We start from the raw sequence: 19682 nt of genomic DNA on the forward strand, positions 1-19682 counted from the left end.
AGCTATAGATGCTCCACATATGAGCTGCTAATGCATCCAATTCTCCTTTTATAAAGCTGTTGGTGAAGGTGAAGATTATACACATATCAATGTGCGCATGTGAGGCATTTCAGGGACAGATTTATTCACATTACATACAGATACAGATCATTTACATTTGCGATTGTAAATTTGTGAACAATCAAGATAGCCAAATCCCATCTGAGCCAAAAAAATGAGCAATGTGGCTTGTAATGTGAACAGAACTATAATCCAGGGTTTTGAAACATTTCCAGTCAAATGAAACTATTGAAATTGTTTGATTGATTTTACATTGAAATTCACATTGTGCAATAGCAAGGTAGAGAAAAACAAACAGTAGCAAATACAATTATTATAAATATTATTATATTATAAAAAAATGTACACAAGTGAAAAGCTTTACAATTAAAACATATGTACATAATAAGAACAATAGAAAAAACAGAGAAATATTATTTGCACTGTTTTGTTTCAAAGTGCAGGTATGATAAAATGTCAGTCCACTGTAAACAGAATAGCAGGGGAAGTGTCTGCCAAGTTGAAAACATTCTAACTTTGTGTGGTGTCGTCAAAATAGAACCACAGTAATGTATCTTGAAGATAGGAGCAACACCAATCAGCCATAACATCAAAAACATCTGCCTTATATATAGTGTCACCAAAGTCTCCACCAAAATTGATCTGACCTGTCAAGAAATTGACTCCACATCACAAAGTTAGCATTAGCATAACAGTTACAGAAATCACACCAGACCAGTTTGTCTTTACCCCATCCCCCAGAACATCAACAAGCTTTGAGCACTCATGATGACACAGTCATTGTTTCTTGTGTTGTCCTTCCTTGGAGTACTTTTGATAGGTACTGACCCATAGGTACTGTCATTTAACCAATAACAATATGACTTTTCAAAGTGACATAGATTCTTATGCTTGTCCAATTTTCCTCTGTCTAACCCTTCGACTTGAAGAACTGACACATGTTCATATGCTTCCTAATATGTAGATTCCACACCATTGTGCCATTAGAACCAGATAATTAATGTTATTCACTACTCATCTCTGTATTTTTAATGTTCTGTCTGATTGGTGTACATTAGTGGCCATGCCTACAGTCGGAAGACTTTGTAAAGGGATACCCAACAGAAACTGCATGATAAACAACATTTTAAAAAACGAATTTAATGCCAGACTACCAAGTAAAAAAGAACACAGGAGTGGATTGTTAACCATTTGATCAGTATTATTTTTAACAGTGTTCATTACGTCATTTCCTAATGGTCATGAGAAAGAGACAGGTTGTTTTTTTTCTTGTTTTGTCTTTTGTAAAACCTAATTGAGCGATTGACCGGAGCGGTGGTTGGTAGGTGGGGTTAAAGAATGGGGATTATCAGGTACACACAGGTGAGCTTCTTAAGTTTCACTCTTCCCAGGCATTAGGACTACAGACGAACATGTCTATGGATAAATCCTAAAACTGCTTAAAAGTAGTTTATAAAAGGTGAAGTAGATTTTAACTCAAAAAGAGTGGCACCGATATGACTTCAGTTAAGGCACTGCAGGAGAAATTTAAGTCCTGGAAGGAGACGTTTCCATGCTGTCCCGCTGCTGAACAGGATGAAGCAGCCGGAAAAGACAAGTACAGAGTAAGTATTTGATGTTCTACTGAAATTCTAATTAGAATTACATTTCTGAAATTGAGTACATGTGATTTAGAAACAGTTTTAATTTAAAGTTTAATTCTAGTCTCTTTTAAATTGCTATCAGTCTGCCTTGTAATAGTCAGCATTGTATTCACTTTTTACACTCACATGTAGGTATATTGATCATGAAGTGTTACCAGTGGGGACAGCTTTGGAACACTCGCACCTACATAAGTTATGAGGTGTTCTCTAGTTAGTAAGGTTGGGTGCACACTGGCCTGTAATAGGTGGGACATTCTGTTCATGAAATCTTTCTCTCATGCTTACTACTACTGCTCTTTACTGGTAATCACACCTTTTTACTTCTCTGTTTTCCTATTTCATTACTTATACCAATCATTTTGTACTTATAGGAAGAAATGTGCATCACTCGAAAAATGATCAGTTCTGAGTATGTATTGTGGATATTTGAATATACTCAAACTTAGAAACTATCTATACTGCATACTACGTACTCGAAAACTAGTCAAATTTTGCAATTTTGTCTCTACTCAATTTATCTATTGCATTCTTCCTTTCTCTACTCACCTTCTCTATTACTCTTTCCACACCCACTTTCTCTCATTATACATTTTCTTCACCTCACTCCTATATATGTATATAATATAGCTTTGGGGAAAAAAGTAAGAGACCACTTAAAAATTATGAGATTCTTTGATTACCAAATTAAAAACCTTAGGAATATAATCAAAAGGAAGATGGATGTTTTGGCACCAGGAGTGGCATTAAGTTGTCCAAAAGCAATGTGTAAGATTGGTGGAGGAGATACATGCGAAGATGCATTAAACTGTGATTAAAAACCAGGGTTATTCCACCAAATATGAATTTTTGAACTCTTAAAACTTTATGAATATGAACTTCTTTTCTTTGCATATATAATATTACACACACACTTTTTTTCTCTATTGCTTTTTCTCTATACTTACTCTCTTAGTGTATCCACTTTCTTTATTGTGTTCTTGCTCTTTCTGCCTTTTTCATCTTACTAATGACTCTCTCTCTCTTTCAGTCTGCTGGAGGAGGAATTCCTCTCTGTATGAAGTTGTGTTATGCGGTTGGGGGTATTCCATATCAGGCTACTAACATGGCCATGGCTTTCTCCTTCCAGATCTTTCTGCTGGATGTGGTGCAGGTGAGAATACTCCCTAAACCAGTTAGTAATAGCCTGAAACTGTTCACTCAATGACAAAAAAAAAAACAAAAAAAAAACAAACAAACGTAAATGATGAAGGGAATTTTTTTGGCTGGATGTGGGTGTGTATTTGTTGAGGCTTGTCTTTTGATAAGCAGCGTTTCCTTCATATCATCTCCTGCTGAGAGGACTGTGTTTATTATTTATGAAAAGCAGCTGGAAGCGTTTCTGCTCTTTATTGACTTTTAAAAAAAAAAAAAACTGGAATAGATATAATGGATGCGCTCTGCACTGTTCTGGGTTCATCCTTCATTCAGTTTGTCTGTTTCCTGTTTAGATGGAGGCGTTTTTTGTCTCTCTGATCCTGTTTGTGAGCCGGGCGTGGGACGCTCTCACTGACCCTCTGGTGGGGTATGTGGTGAGCAGGAGTAGGCGATGCCCTGTGGGCAAACTGCTTCACTGGTGGGTGTGTTTTGAGGTGTGGTTAAACTCAATTAAGTGAGCGTTGTATGGAAGGGATGTGTAAATTGCGTACATTTGAATTTTTAGACGTGTATTACACACGAATATTATTATGAATATTATTATTATATGTGTGTCTGTGCAGTGCGTGTATGTGCATCTTCTATCTATTTTCACTTTTAAAAGCATCAAATACCGTTTAAACAAATTGACTGATTCTGGTTGTAAGTTTTTTAAGTGTGTATTTTGTGTTTCTCAGGTCACTTCTGTCCATGCCTGTGGGCGTTCTGTCTTATGCCCTCCTCTGGTTCATCCCTCACACTGCGGCCAACTCCTCAGCCAGTGTGGGCTGGTACCTAACTGCCAGCTGTCTGTTCGAGACATTCATGAGTGTATGACATTTCTTGCTTCTATCATCAACTGACTCCGACTAAGCCTAATTGTAAGCTACAATTTTTTTGTATGATAGAAAATTGCAGTTGTAGTTATGTTCAGGGAATTATTTACTCTTTTAGGAGTGAGCAAATAGAAATACACTTACTGACAAAACTTATACAGCAAAGAAGGTGGTGAAACATTGTACAGCTCTGGGAAAAAAATAAGATACTACTTAAAAATGATGACTTTCTTTGATTTTACCAGTTGAAAACCTTTGGAATATAATCAAGAAGAAGATGGATGATAATAAGCCATCAAACCAAGTTGAACTGCTTGAATTTTTGCACCAGGAGTGGCATAAAGTTATCCAAAAGCAGTGTATAAGACTGGTGGAGGAGAACATGCCAAGATGCATGAAAACTGATTAAAATCCAGGTTTATTCCACCAAATATTGATTTCTGAACTCTTAAAACTTTATGAATATGAACTTGTTCTCTTTGCATTATTTGAGGTCTGAAAGCTCTGCATCTTTTTTATTATTTCAGCCATTTCTCATTTTCTGCAAATGAATGCTGTAAATGACAATATTTTTATTTTGAATTTGGGAGAAATGTTGTCTGTAGTTTATAGAATAAACCAAAATGTTCATTTTACTTAAACATATACCTATAAATAGTAAAATCAGAGAAACTGATTCAGAAACTGAAGTGATTTCTTATTTTTTTCCAGAGCTGTATGTGTGATTGTAATGTTAAGATATGTAACTGATTACAATATTAGAGCAAAAGGGTAAAAAAAAATGGGTAAAACTAAACTGTACAACAAAAAAGGAGGCTCTAGTGAAATGTTGGGCTGCCTCTAGCCTTAACACAAGATGAAAGACTGGCTGACATGGCTGATATTTGTCGAATCGACTGTGCTTCTTCTCTTAGTCCAATGATGATGAACCTGATGAACAAAATCTATCAACTGAGCAAATGTTGAGCATGTTGTAGCAATCATCGATCTCTCACCAAGAGATACACTACCTAAAAGTAATCAAAAGGGTTTTTTTTTTGTAGATGAGTGTACTTGAATGAATAAGGAAAAATATAAATAACAAGCATTTTTTTTTACTTTTTTAAAATAGTATACTGTTTTTGTATAATATATAAAGTATTTTATAATAGAAAGTTTTTTTTTCATTCATTAGAATCAAACTAGCTTCTTGTCACACCTCGTCTGTTAGTTTGCATAAAAGAACGAACACTTCACATTCTCCTGACTCACTGCATGGTGACATGCTGGTAGCACTGTTTGTGGGAATATTCTGTTTTCTGATTGGCTGCTTTGTGCCTCAATTAGAAAACATACCAGGCCAAAACACTTTTTTGTGAAGGTGTAGAGATAAACTACTTTACTTTGAATATGTGGATATAAATGTGTTCCTTCACAAAGGGAAATGTCTTTCTCAGTGATGTGAATCCTTGAACTGTTATGTCTGTATGATCTACTTCTATTCTGCTTAGTGCTGATTGTTCTTATCAAGCAAACCTATTGTCTCTACAGTGCTATCACGTCCCATATACTTCCCTTAATATGTTCCTGGGAGGAAGCGAGAGAGACAGAGATTCAGCCACAGCCTTCAGTAAGCACACTTCCCACACTGCACTGCTGTTCTGGGAAAACAGTCAGAGAGAACAGTAACAGCTGAAACTTGATTGAGAGGCTTCACAAAATAACACGAAAGATAAATCTGTTAATGGCCACAGCTAATGGGTCTTAGACATAAGTGATACTAATTTAAGGATTATATCCTCTATGATCTACTGTTTTTATACACTCTGTTTGTAAGCATTTTAAACTGTCATATTAATAAATTAAAATCTATTTGATGTAAACACATTATAAAGAAAAAAACATTTACCCGGATATTATTTTTAAAAACCAAGATTACCCTTCCACACACAAAAGGAAAATGCTTGCATGAGCTGGCTTGCCCTGTATGGTGAATAGAACCTCATAAAGAGAGACGTCAAAACACCACAAAGAAAGACACAAAGAACACATAGGTTTAATCCCAAATTACACACCACTCACTATATAGTGTACTATGAAAGTCACAAAATTATAGATTCTAAATCTGATTATACCACAGTTAGTTCCGACCCTGCAATGTGATTGGGTGCGTGACATTATCAGCTAGTAATGCACGGTAACCGGAGCTCTCCATGTATTACTCCTCCACATACAGGTAACCTAGCAACGATGCACTGCTTACAAACCAAAATCAAACCAAATGTCATGTCATTAAGCACCACTGGGAGGCGCTAGATCCTATAGGCACAGTGAAGAAATGCCATATCTCCAATAGGTGGCGCAGACAATGGTGCGGTCCACACAAAAAAATAAGCTCAGCGATTTGAAAATACGCTTTATTACACACATTTTCAGCCACCAGTATCAGGGTAAGAGTTGTTATTTTTATAATAAAAGCTGAAGTGTATAAATTTTCCAGTTAATATAGGTAATATAGGGAAGGTGGACTCTTGTAATTCCGCAGGTTTTGCCGCTGGAGAGCGCCGAAGTAAACAAAACTTTAATTCTTCAAAAAAAAAACATTTTCTTTAAAAGTCAAAAGGGTACTAGACTTTAATTTACACAGATTTATCTCCTAAAAAACATTTAATTGGGTGAGTAAGGTGCCTCTGTTTATTTACAGCCAGCTTAGATTTCCACAATTGTGACTGAAATGGCTGAAAATAGATGCCACCATGCTTACCTAGCGACAAGCAGCGGCAAATTTATTATGCTACACTGAAATTTCTTGATTTTTTTTTTTCACAACAACTAAATGTAGTGTATAACATTGCGGTGCATTAACCCTTTTTACATAGTCCTTCCATTTTCACAGACTCACACATTATTTGGAAAATTTACTGATATTTATAACAAATTAGCAGGAAAGTACAACAAAACTGTTATCAGAATCCCCCTCAAGGGGGCGCCTTCCAATAGTTGCTGACAGTAGAATATAACCAGACTGGAACATGTTCAGCAGTATCCATGCTGACCAGTTGTTCACTGTCTTTAACAGTACAATGAGTTAACTGAGCCTTTATTTTTGACAATATTTGATTAACTTTACATTCACAACCTTACTCATCTTAAGTTTATTTGGATTAACTGGGTTTTATATGGTTGTATTTGTAGCCATGCTTTCTCTGAACTCAGTTCCGCGCACTGTGTAGTGGGGGGAGTGATGTGTGGTGGGGTCCATTTTGCTTGGGGTCCCCAAAGGCCTTGAAACCATTAAAGCCACTTCCTCACAACAAACAGTCAAGTTAAGAACGTTCTGGAGGAAGTAGAGACGTACCATTATCCGAGCCTTCGTGAGAGTTGCCTTTGTGAATGTAAATACAGAGGGTTTACCACAAAGTGCAAACAAACAACTGGTAATACTCAAGAACAGAAAGACCAGTTTACTCAGATAGCATGCGTGCATAAAAAGCCTACCCAGTTTTGGGAACAAGGATGACACCAAGATAAACTTGTACTGTAATAATAAGAAGAGAAAAATAAAGAGAAGAAAAGGAAGCACTCATGATCATCTGAAGGATATCATATAATCTGTCAAACATGGTGGAGGTAGTGTTATGGCATGGGCATATATGACTGCCAATACAACTGGATCACTGATTATTATTTTTATCGATGTGATTGCTGATGTAACAGGATGAATTCAGAGGTGTACTAGTGCATCTCAACATTTTAGTTATTCACTGCAAAATGGAAAACTTATATATCATATAGATGTATCACACACAGAGTGATGTATTTTAATTGTTTATTTCTTTTAATGTTAAAGATTATGACTTACAGCCAATGAAAACACAAAAATCAGTGTCTCAAGATAGTAGAATATTATATAAGACCAATTGGTATTCTTGACAGTGCGGGCAGTTTGCCAAGTCCTGCTGGAACATGAAATCTGCACCTCCATAAAAGTTGTCAGCAGAGGGAAGCATGAAGTTCTGTAAGATTTTCCGGAAAAACACTGCACTGACTTTGAGCTTGCTAGATAAAAACACAGTGGACAAACACCAGCAGATGACACGTTTCTCCAAACTATCACTGATTGTGGAAACTACACAATAGACCACAAGCAGCTTAGACTGTGTGTCTCTCCATTCTTCCTCCAGACACTGATCCCTTGATTTCCAAATGAAATGTACAATTTACTGATGGTCAGTGATGATTTGGAGAGACATGTCATCTGCTGGTGTTGCTCCACTGTGTAAGTTTTCAATGATATTCAAATTTTTTGAGATGCATTAGTATACACTGACATGTGCTGCAAAACTGACAGCGCATGATGCATATAAACTGGTTCTACATTTCTCTCTCTCTCTCTCTTTCTTTCTCTCTCTCTCTCTCTCTCTCTCTCTCTCTCTCTCTCTCTCAGGGATGAGTGCGGAGGTGCTGGCGATGCTGCTGGCCGCTGTGATTCAGGGGCAGGTGTTGAGAGTTTATAATGCAGAGAGAGAGGATTCCTGTCTGGATCTGGATGAAAACCATGAGCTCCCTCGCACCACCCCAGCTTCCCACATTGCACCTCTGCATCACACTGTATAACTACAGCCCACACACTCTCAAAAAACACAGCCCACAATAAACAGCACAGCAAAAACCCAGTCAAATATAGGCTCAGGATAAGCTCCTCGACTGTAAAAGCACACAGAGTACAGGAGCATTACATGGACATTACATGGTCAATGGATCAGAAACAACTGAAGTGTCAAAAAGACATACACTTGTTATTTTGTTTAAAATGCTACACAACACTTACATGAACAACCTCTTATTCCACATGAAATAAGCCTATATACACACACTTATAGGCTTTTTCTAGCATGGGTTAGTTGTCACTTCATCTCAGTTATGATGGAAAATTGGACAAACCCATTTTTTATGCTTTTTGGAAATCAGCATTTATAAAGGATTATATACTGTAAGTGAATGTCATTTAAAATGAAGGAAATATGTAGATGTCATGTAGCCTTAAAATTGCTATGATATTGTGTTATGTCTATTACTAAGGAACATTAGGCACTATCCAAGAAACAGACTTTTAGCAACAATGCTAAAAAGTCATTTCTTATTTACTTTTTTTGACAATGTAATTATAAACCTATGAATACTAAGATTTTGATTGTGACTATATATAGTAAGTGAGTATATTTACTTTCTATTTTTCACTTTTTGCTCTTTGTAATTATCACCTATATATGATTCATTCTTCACGTGCATCTGTGTGTCATTTTTACCCTGTAACTGTCTTTCCATCTCAAGTTTGACACTATTTCTAGGGGAAGGTTTGCATAATGAACAGGTTATTCTAGTCTCTACTGCACTCTTACAAATGTACAAATTTAGCAAGATGAAAAATGTTTGCTTCATTCCAAACAACAAAAGTAAACAAAAGCAAAGAATCCATGTTTTCTACAATCGTTGGTCACTCCCTGTGTTAGCTACATTGCATCATTAACTACAGCTGACCAGTATTACAAACATTTATCTGTAGCTCTTATCTCCAGCTTTTTAATAGCGATTTCCACTGATGTTAAACTGGCACTGTTCTGATTCGCAGCAGAAAGCGAAAAATACAAGGTCCTTCAGCATGAATTATGTTCACTACTGCTGTTTAACACCCTCTGTTGACATCGCATGATGTGACGTTTTGACGGTTGCACTAAAACTGGTGGAAATATGGTCTGGTTCACAGAAAGACACCACAGTTCTTATAAGCCCAAACAGAACTGATTTAAGAACCAGAGTTCTTCTGGTGGAAAAGCGCTATCGGTGATAAAGATCTAATCTTTACGATTTTATCAGAAATGGTGCCAATGCATCATACAACTTCATCTACTCCATCTTTAATAATAAGAATCTCCATTTTGAAAAAAGCACTTCCAGATTTAACACCTATTACAGCGTGTTCTTATTACAATCATTATGTTTTCAGAATGGCTCACTTATTAACTTATTTACCATCAGTTACATAGTGTTTAATGTATTAATGTAACTCAAACACTACACGTTTAGTTTTCTTTGAAAGGGAGCTTAAATCTTAAATGCAGCTGAAGTCAGAAATATGACACATGTATAGAGACAAATGTATTGGGACATTTCTCTTCATTACTAAATTCAGATATTTCATTTACTCTTATTAAACATTTAATAAATTGACAAATTTAACAGTAGTAAAACTGTTTGTAAAAGTTTGTAAAAGCTAAAGTTTGATGGAGGAGGGATAATGACTTGGAGGTTCTTTGCAGAGGTTGTGCTAGACTACAAGATTTATAGAAATGCAAAGAGGGAGGTCACCCCCATACTTATGCTTATGAATTTAGAATGGAATGTCAGAAAATTACCAGTATGTGTAATAAAAATTTAGGTGTCATAATAATTTGAAATGAGTTTGTGTGTTTTTGTTCATTAGAGAGAAGCCTTCATGAAGTCTGCTCTGGTGCTGGGGGCTCTCTTCTTTCTCTGCAGCATGGTGCTATTTCTGGGAGTAAAAGAGCAAAGTGGTGAGTTGCACTACTGTTAAAATGTCCATATTATGAAAAACTGAATGTGTACTGAATATATTGGATTATTTAGCCCCTAGGAGTTTAGCTCATACATTCTTTTTAAATTATGCATTAAACCTGGATGTTTGTTTCCAGGGTGTTCAGATAGACAGGAAGGAAACCGTAGGTCCTACTTACAGGATCTTAAGAAGCTGTTTGGCCATGTCTCCTATCAGCGCCTGGTCCTGGGTTTCCTCTTCTCCTCACTCGCCTTCCAGGTTTGGACAATTACTTTTTATCACTCCAAACATTCACGTGCAGCTAGTAGCTTGTCTGTATCTGTAAGTGTATGTATCCATGCTCCACTCACAGTGTGTTCTTTTCAAGTTGTACAATATATAAGACATCTAAAAGAAAACATATAATTATTGTTATATAAGAGAGTTATAGAATTATAGAAGAAGGTGGTTAAAGGTAATAAAAATCAGGCCTTACTTCGGTTTTAGTAATGTAAGTATTCAAGTATACAAATAACCCCAAAAACCCATTTTTGCTAGACAGCAGGATTTTAAATCTTTAATTAATTAGGTTTTATTTGTTTTGGTCCTTTATCAGATGTCTTTAGGAAACTTTGGTTTATTCTGCATCCATGTAGCAGGACTGGGGGCTCAGTTCCAGTACCTCATGCTGACTATATTGGTGAGTGCCCTGGACCTGTTAATACTTACAATTTTGTGGTGGGAAAAAAAAATATTATTAAAATGGAATAGGCTTTATTTTTTATTTGGAACAAACTAATATACCAATATAAAGATTTACTAAAAAAAAAGAGCAGGTAGGTAACAACATTAAAATTTGAAAAAATAATCATTAGAAATTGATGTTCACTAATCTTTTTAAAGTTAATATTTGAGGATTCAACTAGAAATTTATTTGCTTTAAAAAATTAGGCAATCATTTTCCAGATTAAACACACTACATATATCACTTGTATTTCGACATCATTGGTTTGCTGAATGTACGTGGAGGATTTAGCTAGCTACCATTTTCTGTTACGTTTAGTTAGCATCTGGAAAAACACTATGTATTAAAAGCACAGTGCAAAATGCATGTATAATAATGCATAATGGAAAATTCACAAGTGACCAAATTATATTTTTATGTATAATAGTATTTCTGAAAAACCATTTTAAACAAATATATATATATGTAGAGACCACTTCAGTTTCGGAATCAGTTTCTCTGATTATGCTATTTATAGGTATATGTTTGAGTAAAATGAACATTGTTGTTTTATTCAATAAACTAGGGACAAATTTTTTCTCAAATTCTAATTAAAATATTGTCATTTATAGCATTTATTTGCAGAAAAAGAGAAATATCTAAAATAACAAAAAAGATGCAGAGATTTCAGACCTCAAATAATGCAAATAAAACAATTTCATATTTATAACGTTTTAATATTTGGTGGAATAGCCCTGGTTTTAATCACAGTTTTCATGCATCTTGGCATGTTCTCCTCCACTAGTCTAACACACTGCTTTTAGATAATGTTATTCCACTCCTGGTGCAAAAATTCAAGCAGTTCAAATTGGTTTGATGGCCTGTGATCATCCAGTCATGACCATAGAGTTAAGAGTAGATATGTCTTGTTCCAGGCGAACTAAGCTCGAATGTACATCTTGCATCAAGTTCAATCTGATTTCATGCTTAGAATCAGATCCTATGCATGATTAAGTAGATACCCTCCTGTTTTCTCTAATCCAGATTGCAGCTTGTGTATCTGTACCTGTGTGGCAAATGACTCTGGTGAGGTTGGGTAAGAAGAACACGCTGTTTATCGGACTGCCTGTAAGTATGCACATTTGCTTCCTTTGGTTATGATGAAGGTCAAGATAAGACAGAATAGAACTGTGAACATGATGTAGGAGGTATGATGACATGAACATAAACTGTTATGTACAGTAAATTGCCAAATGGCCTAAAAAATGCAATTTTACTTAATTAATGAGCCTTGGGCACCCATGATCCTGTCGTTAGTCAGTCACCAGTTGTTCTTTCTTGGAGAACTTTTAGTATTTATTGATTACTGCACACCATAAAAAAACACAATAGATCTGCCTGATGCCCAGTATCACAATTTGGCCCTAATCAAAGTGTCTTATATCTTTTTAAGCTTGCTTATTATCTTGTTTTTACCAAACCAACTTTAAGGACTGACTGTTCATTCATGCATAATGTAGTCCACCCTTTGACACAGGACATTGTAGCCAGATAATCAGTGTTGTTAACTTTACTTCAGTAGTTTAAATTATACGGCTGTGCACATGACATCACAGTTGGGGGAGTCACTGGCAGAGTTAGCATTCAGTGTGATTGCTGTGAAAACTAAATGGGACAAAGCTGTTGTGTGACTGACTACAAACAGATTTGGAAAGAATTTAGAGCTGTTCTTTTTTAGACTGACAGAAGATAAAGAGCTGAAAGATTGCTGCAATTCACAAAACCAACCAGAATCCAGGCAATGAACTTAAGCTTTGCTTGGTGCAGTGGTTCTCAGTCCTGGTCCTAAATTCTAAAGAAATTTTAGAATGTATACTAATTACAGCTCACCTGATCCAACTATTACAGTAGGAAAACACTAAAACAAACAGGCCTGTGCTACTCCTGAATCAGAATTGAGAACCACTGATTTAGGGTGCACTCACACTAGGCACGCTACGGTTAAATCATGCTGAAGCCCGCTTCTGCTTCCTCCCCACTTCCCCACTGGCCTGCACTCGTACTGCGTTTAAACAACCAGTGCCTGAGCCCGCTTACGTCATTGCTCACTGCTCAGTGGGCTTGTCGGTGTTGTGCCGAATTCAGCACCCCCGCCATGAGAAGCACCCTCTCTCAGAAGCCATCTTCTTGATAAAAGCAGAGATAATGCGCATTAGTTACTTAGATATATGTTAGAGAAAAAATAAAAAAAACTAGTTATACTCAAATATGTGATTAAGCTCTTGTTCTATGAATGATTAAATATACTATGAATGATTAATATTAAACTTTATTTAATTTATTAATATTAAACAGACATTAGCTATGGAGACATAAATATCTGTAAATCCATGCTTACACTGCAAAATCAACTTTTGGGAAAGAGAGCTGTCCATAGGTCGATGCAGGGGCAGCAAGGCTATGGACCGAATGAACTTGTTCTTTTTGTACCTGTAACTTCCTTATTTTGAGGTATAAAGAACTGTCTATAAAGAACTGAAGATTTTGGGCTTTTCCATTAAGAAGCACAGCCATATTGTAGAATCCTTTGCCACTCAGATGGGAACATTACGGAAATGTATACTCTCTATAATAAATTCCTGTAAATAAGAGTTAAAAAAACTGCTTATTGGTACAGTGGTACCCCTCTTTGTTTTATACTATAGTTCTGTTTGATGGGGGTTCTATTTTAGCAGTCTTTAGATGAGCCACCAACCATGCACCACACAGCTTGATTTAGGGTGTGTCAGTGTGTCTTTGCTCTTGTAATAACAGGAAACGCATTGGACAGTTGCCTGTGTTGACGGTTCACTGCTAAAGTAGTAATGAATGTCTGACTGTTGGCATCTGTCTAGGTTCATTTCAGTCAATGGCTCACCTGTGTTTTCCATTGGCAAAATAGCAATCGGCCAGAAATTTACATGAACACCCCTAATTTTGAAATCACCATGGCCACTGGCGAAGATACACTCACAAGCTCCATTCTTATTTAAATGACACAAGTAGAAGGTGTGAAAATAGACTGTTTGCAGGGTTTAAGATTTTTTGTAACTCTATGCTGTTTGTTCCTGTCCTGCTTCAGCTTCTCATCCCAGCACTGATAGTCTTCGCGTCGGTGACTGAGAACTTTCCAGTCTACATGGTGATGTGTATTCTGGCCGGGGCTAGTGTAGCAACACTGTTCTTGTTACCATGGTGAGTAAAGTCAAGACCTAGATCTGTCTACTTTAGTCCTATTCATCTCTCGTAAGCAGGGCAGCAAGCACCGCTGTAGAGGCTCTGCCGTGTCTATAATTTACAACTTCTGCAGACTTTCAGCGTCTTGCTGGATGAATTTTAAAACTGATGTTACATAAATGCAGCACAGGTGCCAGACTGTAACTGCTGTTTCTTTTAAGGTGGAACAGAAACGAAAGTCAGGCTAACCAGTTTACACCAGTATGATTGCTCCCTATGTCAGTGATGTTTGAATAATCGAGGCTGCTTTTACTATGATTAATTAATAGTATGTTAGTTTAAGTCTTGTTATGCTACCCCATTGTTTGCCCAACAGAGCTAGTAGTGTCACCCCATACCAGTCTAAGTATATCAAACATGTTTGATTTAACTGATCCAACTCTATACTGGTCAGCGTCTCTATCTAAACTGGTCCCATCAACTGTCAATGAAAGCTGGGTATGAGAACTAATTACAAGAAGTTGTTATTCTTTATAGACATGCAGCATATACTTTTTGTGTCCATATATGTTCAGACTTTAAAATTACTACCCTATGAAGTTGGCTTCTCACTAAGCTATTTATATTTACATTTACATTTATGGCATTTAGCTGGCACATTTATCCAAAGTGACTTACAATGTTATTCCCGTTAGAAAGGTGGACCAATATAGGGTTAGAAGTTTTGCCCAAGGACAGCGTAGTCACTCAGACCAGGAATTGAACCTCAGTCAGGTGTGGTAGCTCACTAGAAGGTAGTAGTGTTATCCACTGCGCCACACCAACCAGTTAGATGCTAACAGCTGTGCTACCTACATTACAAAATGTGCTACTCATTTCCAGTCTGTACTTTTAACTTTTTGGGCTCGTCTGCACTTGTTTTTCCCAGGTTTAGGTGTAGTTTGGTGTGCGTGTGTTCACTGTGGACCTCTGCCTCACTCTGCCTCCAGTCTAGTTACATTATGTGATCATACAGAATCATTCAATTTTAGATGGCTGTTATATTGTATGTTGCACAGCCATAATAGCCAAGTGGCTAACATCAGTAAGATGGCTCCTTATGTCAGTGACATTATACAGTGTGTATATATATATATATGCAGTGTGAATCTGTTTGTGTTTTGGCAATCAAGGGAAGAGGCAAGAGTAATTAAAACACTGCTTTCACTATGAATATCTAATAGTGTGTCAGACTATAGTCTATAATTAGCTTACTGGAGGATGGACTACAGTAAAATCTGTACAAATGTTGAAATTCCATAGTTTCCTCCATGGCCCTAGGTTTGTATGTGTGTATGTTTGTTTGTGTGTTTTACCTTGCAATGGACTTGCTGTAATCCTGCCCAGTGGTTCCTGGTAGACTTGGGACCCACAATCACCCTGCAAAGTAAAAAGCAATTTAGAATAGCAGGATTTCTGTTTTGCACACAGTGGTTTTGGGTGGGCTCCGGACCCACCAGTATCCTCACCAGAAGAAACATATGAGAAGATGGATGAATAAATGCAATAAATACAACAATATTAATCGTATATGCTTCATTGCCCCATATATATGGATTTATTAATTTGAGAGTTTATGTTGCTTACTTGTTTATTTATTTCCATTTTGATAAATTATTTTAAGACAACAGGTTTCTAGCCTGGGGGTTGCAAATGCTTATTAAGGGGGGTTTTCAGATCTGGACAATTATCCAGTTGTGTCGTCCAGAGTGAGTGAGTGAGTGTTGTCCTCACTGATTCAGACCAAGGTTTACTCATGCACGGTGTGGGTTTAGATTCTCTGCCCGAGCCCAGATTTCCCACCACTTTTCTTCTGCTGGGTCTGGTCAGGTTTACGTAAATGGTCTGTGACGTAGGAATTTGTTTTTTAATGCTATTTTAATTTTATATAAAGCTATGTCGTAATAATCTGAATATAGTAAAAGTAACAAATGTGTTTATTTAAGAAAGTTGCACAAGTTAGAAAGTTATAATCATGCAGCTCTGGCAAAGCGCACACGTAAGGTCCACCACTTGTCTGCATTACGCACTTGATTTGCATCACCGTGTGTAGTTGTTCTTAATAAACATTGTTCTTAAATAAGTCTATGCTTCTTTAGTGTTGCAGTGTTAAATAACATCATTCTAAACATATTTGCCCTTTCAAACAGCCTAAAAATGTTTTTAGAAAAATCTCAGTTTTAATGCTACTTACTAAAAACATGTTTGGTTTTAATCAGGCTTGGGCTTATAATGACAGTTTATGGGGCAGAGTTGGTTGGGCTCAGATAGAACATGCAATATAAATATTTACATAATTTATTGATTTATTTTATCTATTTTTTATGTTTTAAGAGTCCATAAAAGTCTATTTCTGAACATTGATACCAAATTCAACATTAAATCAAACTAATTCAGTGAGCAGCTCATTCATGTTTTGTCATGTGACCCTATGACTGTAAATATTTTAAGGTTAAAATCCTGATGTAATATAAATGATACAACAGCAATATTATAGCTTGTATTTTAATATTTTGTCCTAGAAAAAATGTTCCATAACTAGTTATAAAGAGTGTAAAAGATTTAATTAAAGCATGTGAATTGTTAAAATGGTCGGAGTTGAGCTGTAGGAGCCAAATATACACTTTTAAAACCTTATTCATTCTGTGAATAAGGTCAAATGAATGAACACACCTTTAAACACTGCCCTGTATAATGCTCTCAGGATGTTCAATATATGTCATGTCTGACAGACAAAGTGCTTTACGGAACTTTCCACTTCATTTAAAGTGTTTGTGACTCATACGTCACCATGGCTTTTTTTGGGTTAAAACGCAACGAACCACAGTGAGGTGTGACATTTTCAACCCTGTTATTATATCCAGTCATCCAGAGCATGAAGGGAACTCAGATTCATGTCATAAATATTAATAATCTGAATAGTGTGCATTATGTACTGCATATGTTTGTCAGGTCCATGCTGCCAGATGTAGTGGATGAGTTTACAGTGCAGAACCCCTGCTGTGTGGGCCTGGAGCCCCTGTTTTTCTCCTGCTCTTACTTCTGTAACAAGCTCGGAGGTGGTCTATCAGCCGCCATCTCCACCATGACGCTACAGTGAGTCACCTCTCTCTCTCCCTCTCTCTCTTTCTTTCCCTCTCACTCTTCCTCTCCCACACTATACAGCACTGTACCCAGCCCTCATACTGTCTTAAAGGGACAGTACACCATTTTTCTCAAATGTCAGATTTCACCCACCTGCTGAGGGACTGTGACAAGTGTGCCCTTATTATCACTTTCATAAGACAGCTTTATCACTACCAGCAGCCTTTTACACTGTGGGAACATTGCATAACACAACTGGAACAATAGAAAGAACACAGGATTATCTGAAATAAGGGGTAAATTAGGAACAAGCATGTGGATTAATGACCTCCACAATGATAGTGACAATAACTGTTTTTAACTGTGTTTGAGTGCTTCACTCAAACTGTCTTCTTCATGGGGTCCTTTTCCCTATGTCCATGTACCCTAGGCTAGTGAGGGGTTGTGTCTTCATTACCATAGATGTCTGTGTCAGTATGTATGGCTATACTGAATGTCATGTTTTGATCCTCCAAGCTTGACAGGGTATAAAACAGGAGTGTGTAACCCCAGTGAAGGAGTTGTCACAGCACTGCGCTTGCTTTTGGCCCCGATACCAATTGTCCTGCTGCTGCTGGGTCTGGTCTTCTTCTACTTTTACCTCATCAAGGAAAAAACACCCCACCGACAGATCCAACAAGACCTAGAAGAAATAAGGTAAATCACAGTGGTGTCGAAGCTTAGATTATTTATAAGCTTCAAATAAGGGCAGCATGGAGATGAGGGCAGTCTGTTAAGTAGGTTGTGTCCTATATCACTCTGATTCTGCAGTGATTAGTCACCATAATTTCTAAAGTTGATTATAAACATTTGTCAGATGAGCATAAAAGAATAATTATTGATTAATTGAAAAATAACATAATCAACAGATTAGTTGACCACCAAAATAATCATAACTTGCAGCACTAAGCAGCACTCAGGAACACTTAACTTATTCATTTTAACTTGCATCTCATCTAATATATTTAAAAAAATATTGAATCTCATAACTTATCTGTGAATATGAAATGGGTGCTGTCCTGAATTACATTCTCTGCAGATCCAGGGCAGAAATGGTTCAAGGTCAAGAAAAGGACACCAAGCTTCAGCAGAGCAGCCAGCAACACAGACCCAAGACCAGCAGCTTCCATTCAAACACTAACACTGAGTCTTCTGTGAAAAAGAAATCTTATTCCCAGCAGAGACATTCTCCTTCATCTTCTGTTTGGAAGCAGTGCAACATTACCACGAGTCCACACATCCGCAGCTCCACTAGGACAGAAAGCAGTTTGAAGCGACCCACCTCAAAAAGCAATTTGCCCACATCTCAAACCTGCACTCATCAGTCTTCGCCAAGGGATTATGAGATGCCGTCTGAAAGGGCAAAGGTTACATGGGTATAAATGAAACCGATTTATCTTCAGCAGGCAGTGGTTCTGTGCTTATTTTTGTGTAAATTTGTTTTGTGTGAAAAAGGTTGAGTTACTAAACATGTATATTAAGGTATTCATTTCTGGTAGCAGACATCTGCAGTCCTTATAGAAAAGGAGACCCTCTAAGACCAGGACCAGTAAATACCATGAAGGTACATCCTAGGCGCAATCAGGTTTCATTTCTTTGCCTCTAACATTTAGCACTAACCCTTAGTTTCTTAGTAATCACCAGCAAGATGGCTCGAGAAACCTGCCAATGTCTTCAATAAGGATCATTCACGATAATCATTGCATTTTCTTAGTTTTAATTCAGTTTCAATGTATTATGGCTTTTTTCTTCATAACAAGCATCAAAAATCACTAGCAGTGCCTTGCAGTAGCTAGCTAGCTAACACAGCTTCCAGTCCCATCTTAAAGGAGAAATCTAGTGTGTAATGGACATGGGGTGTAATCAAACATAATAACTAGAACAAACTTTTGTCGAATAGTCCACCTCTATTTGTCCCCAGCATTCCAAAATATAACGGTTGTAGCTGATGCTCCCAACATACTTACAATACTAGTGATGGGGGCTAGTGATTTTTGCACCGTTAACAAGCTCAAAGTAGCTCCATACTTCATCGGTAGAATTCAGAGGGCCCTAAAATTTTAAATGAGGCACTAAGAACCTAAGTGCAAAAAAAAAGGCTGCTATACATATAATACCTTGAGGCAAGGGCGTAGGAGCGGGCTTGATATTGGGGGGGGACACATTTGCCAATATGAACCCAAGTCCACCCAATAGTTTCCTAGAACAACATTTGTGGAAATTACTTTTAATTAAAAGTAAATTATTATTATAAGGTGATTTTACAACCTAAACATGTTACTCCACATTACAGCTACTGTTGTTAGAAAAATTATGCAAGCAATGTCTGAGTT

General features: G+C 36.9%; 1 protein-coding gene across 1 annotated transcript; it reads left to right on the forward strand.

The window, feature by feature from the left end:
- Positions 1-1411: 1411 nt before the first annotated feature.
- mfsd2al2 (major facilitator superfamily domain containing 2a-like 2) lies at positions 1412-18751 on the forward strand. Its single transcript, XM_007238035.4, has 14 exons — positions 1412-1664; positions 2731-2853; positions 3191-3315; positions 3575-3707; positions 5243-5321; positions 8139-8302; positions 10176-10266; positions 10405-10526; positions 10864-10947; positions 12016-12099; positions 14093-14205; positions 17179-17322; positions 17827-18006; positions 18389-18751. Exons 1-14 carry the CDS (start codon positions 1557-1559, stop codon positions 18729-18731), a joined length of 1893 nt encoding a protein of 630 aa, XP_007238097.3. The 5' UTR covers positions 1412-1556; the 3' UTR covers positions 18732-18751.
- Positions 18752-19682: the final 931 nt, after the last annotated feature.

This window comes from Astyanax mexicanus, chromosome 12 (genome assembly GCF_023375975.1).
Source record: "Astyanax mexicanus isolate ESR-SI-001 chromosome 12, AstMex3_surface, whole genome shotgun sequence".
Lineage (NCBI taxonomy): Eukaryota > Metazoa > Chordata > Actinopteri > Characiformes > Acestrorhamphidae > Astyanax > Astyanax mexicanus.

Coding starts and splice junctions, on each gene's coding strand:
- mfsd2al2 (XM_007238035.4), top strand. CDS start 1,557: ATGACTTCAGTTAAGGCACTGCAGGAGAAATTTAAGTCCTGGAAGGAG. Junction 5,322..8,138: donor AGATTCAGCCACAGCCTTCA/GTAAGCACACTT, acceptor TCTCTCTCTCAG/GGATGAGTGCGGAGGTGCTG. Junction 10,948..12,015: donor ACCTCATGCTGACTATATTG/GTGAGTGCCCTG, acceptor TCTCTAATCCAG/ATTGCAGCTTGTGTATCTGT.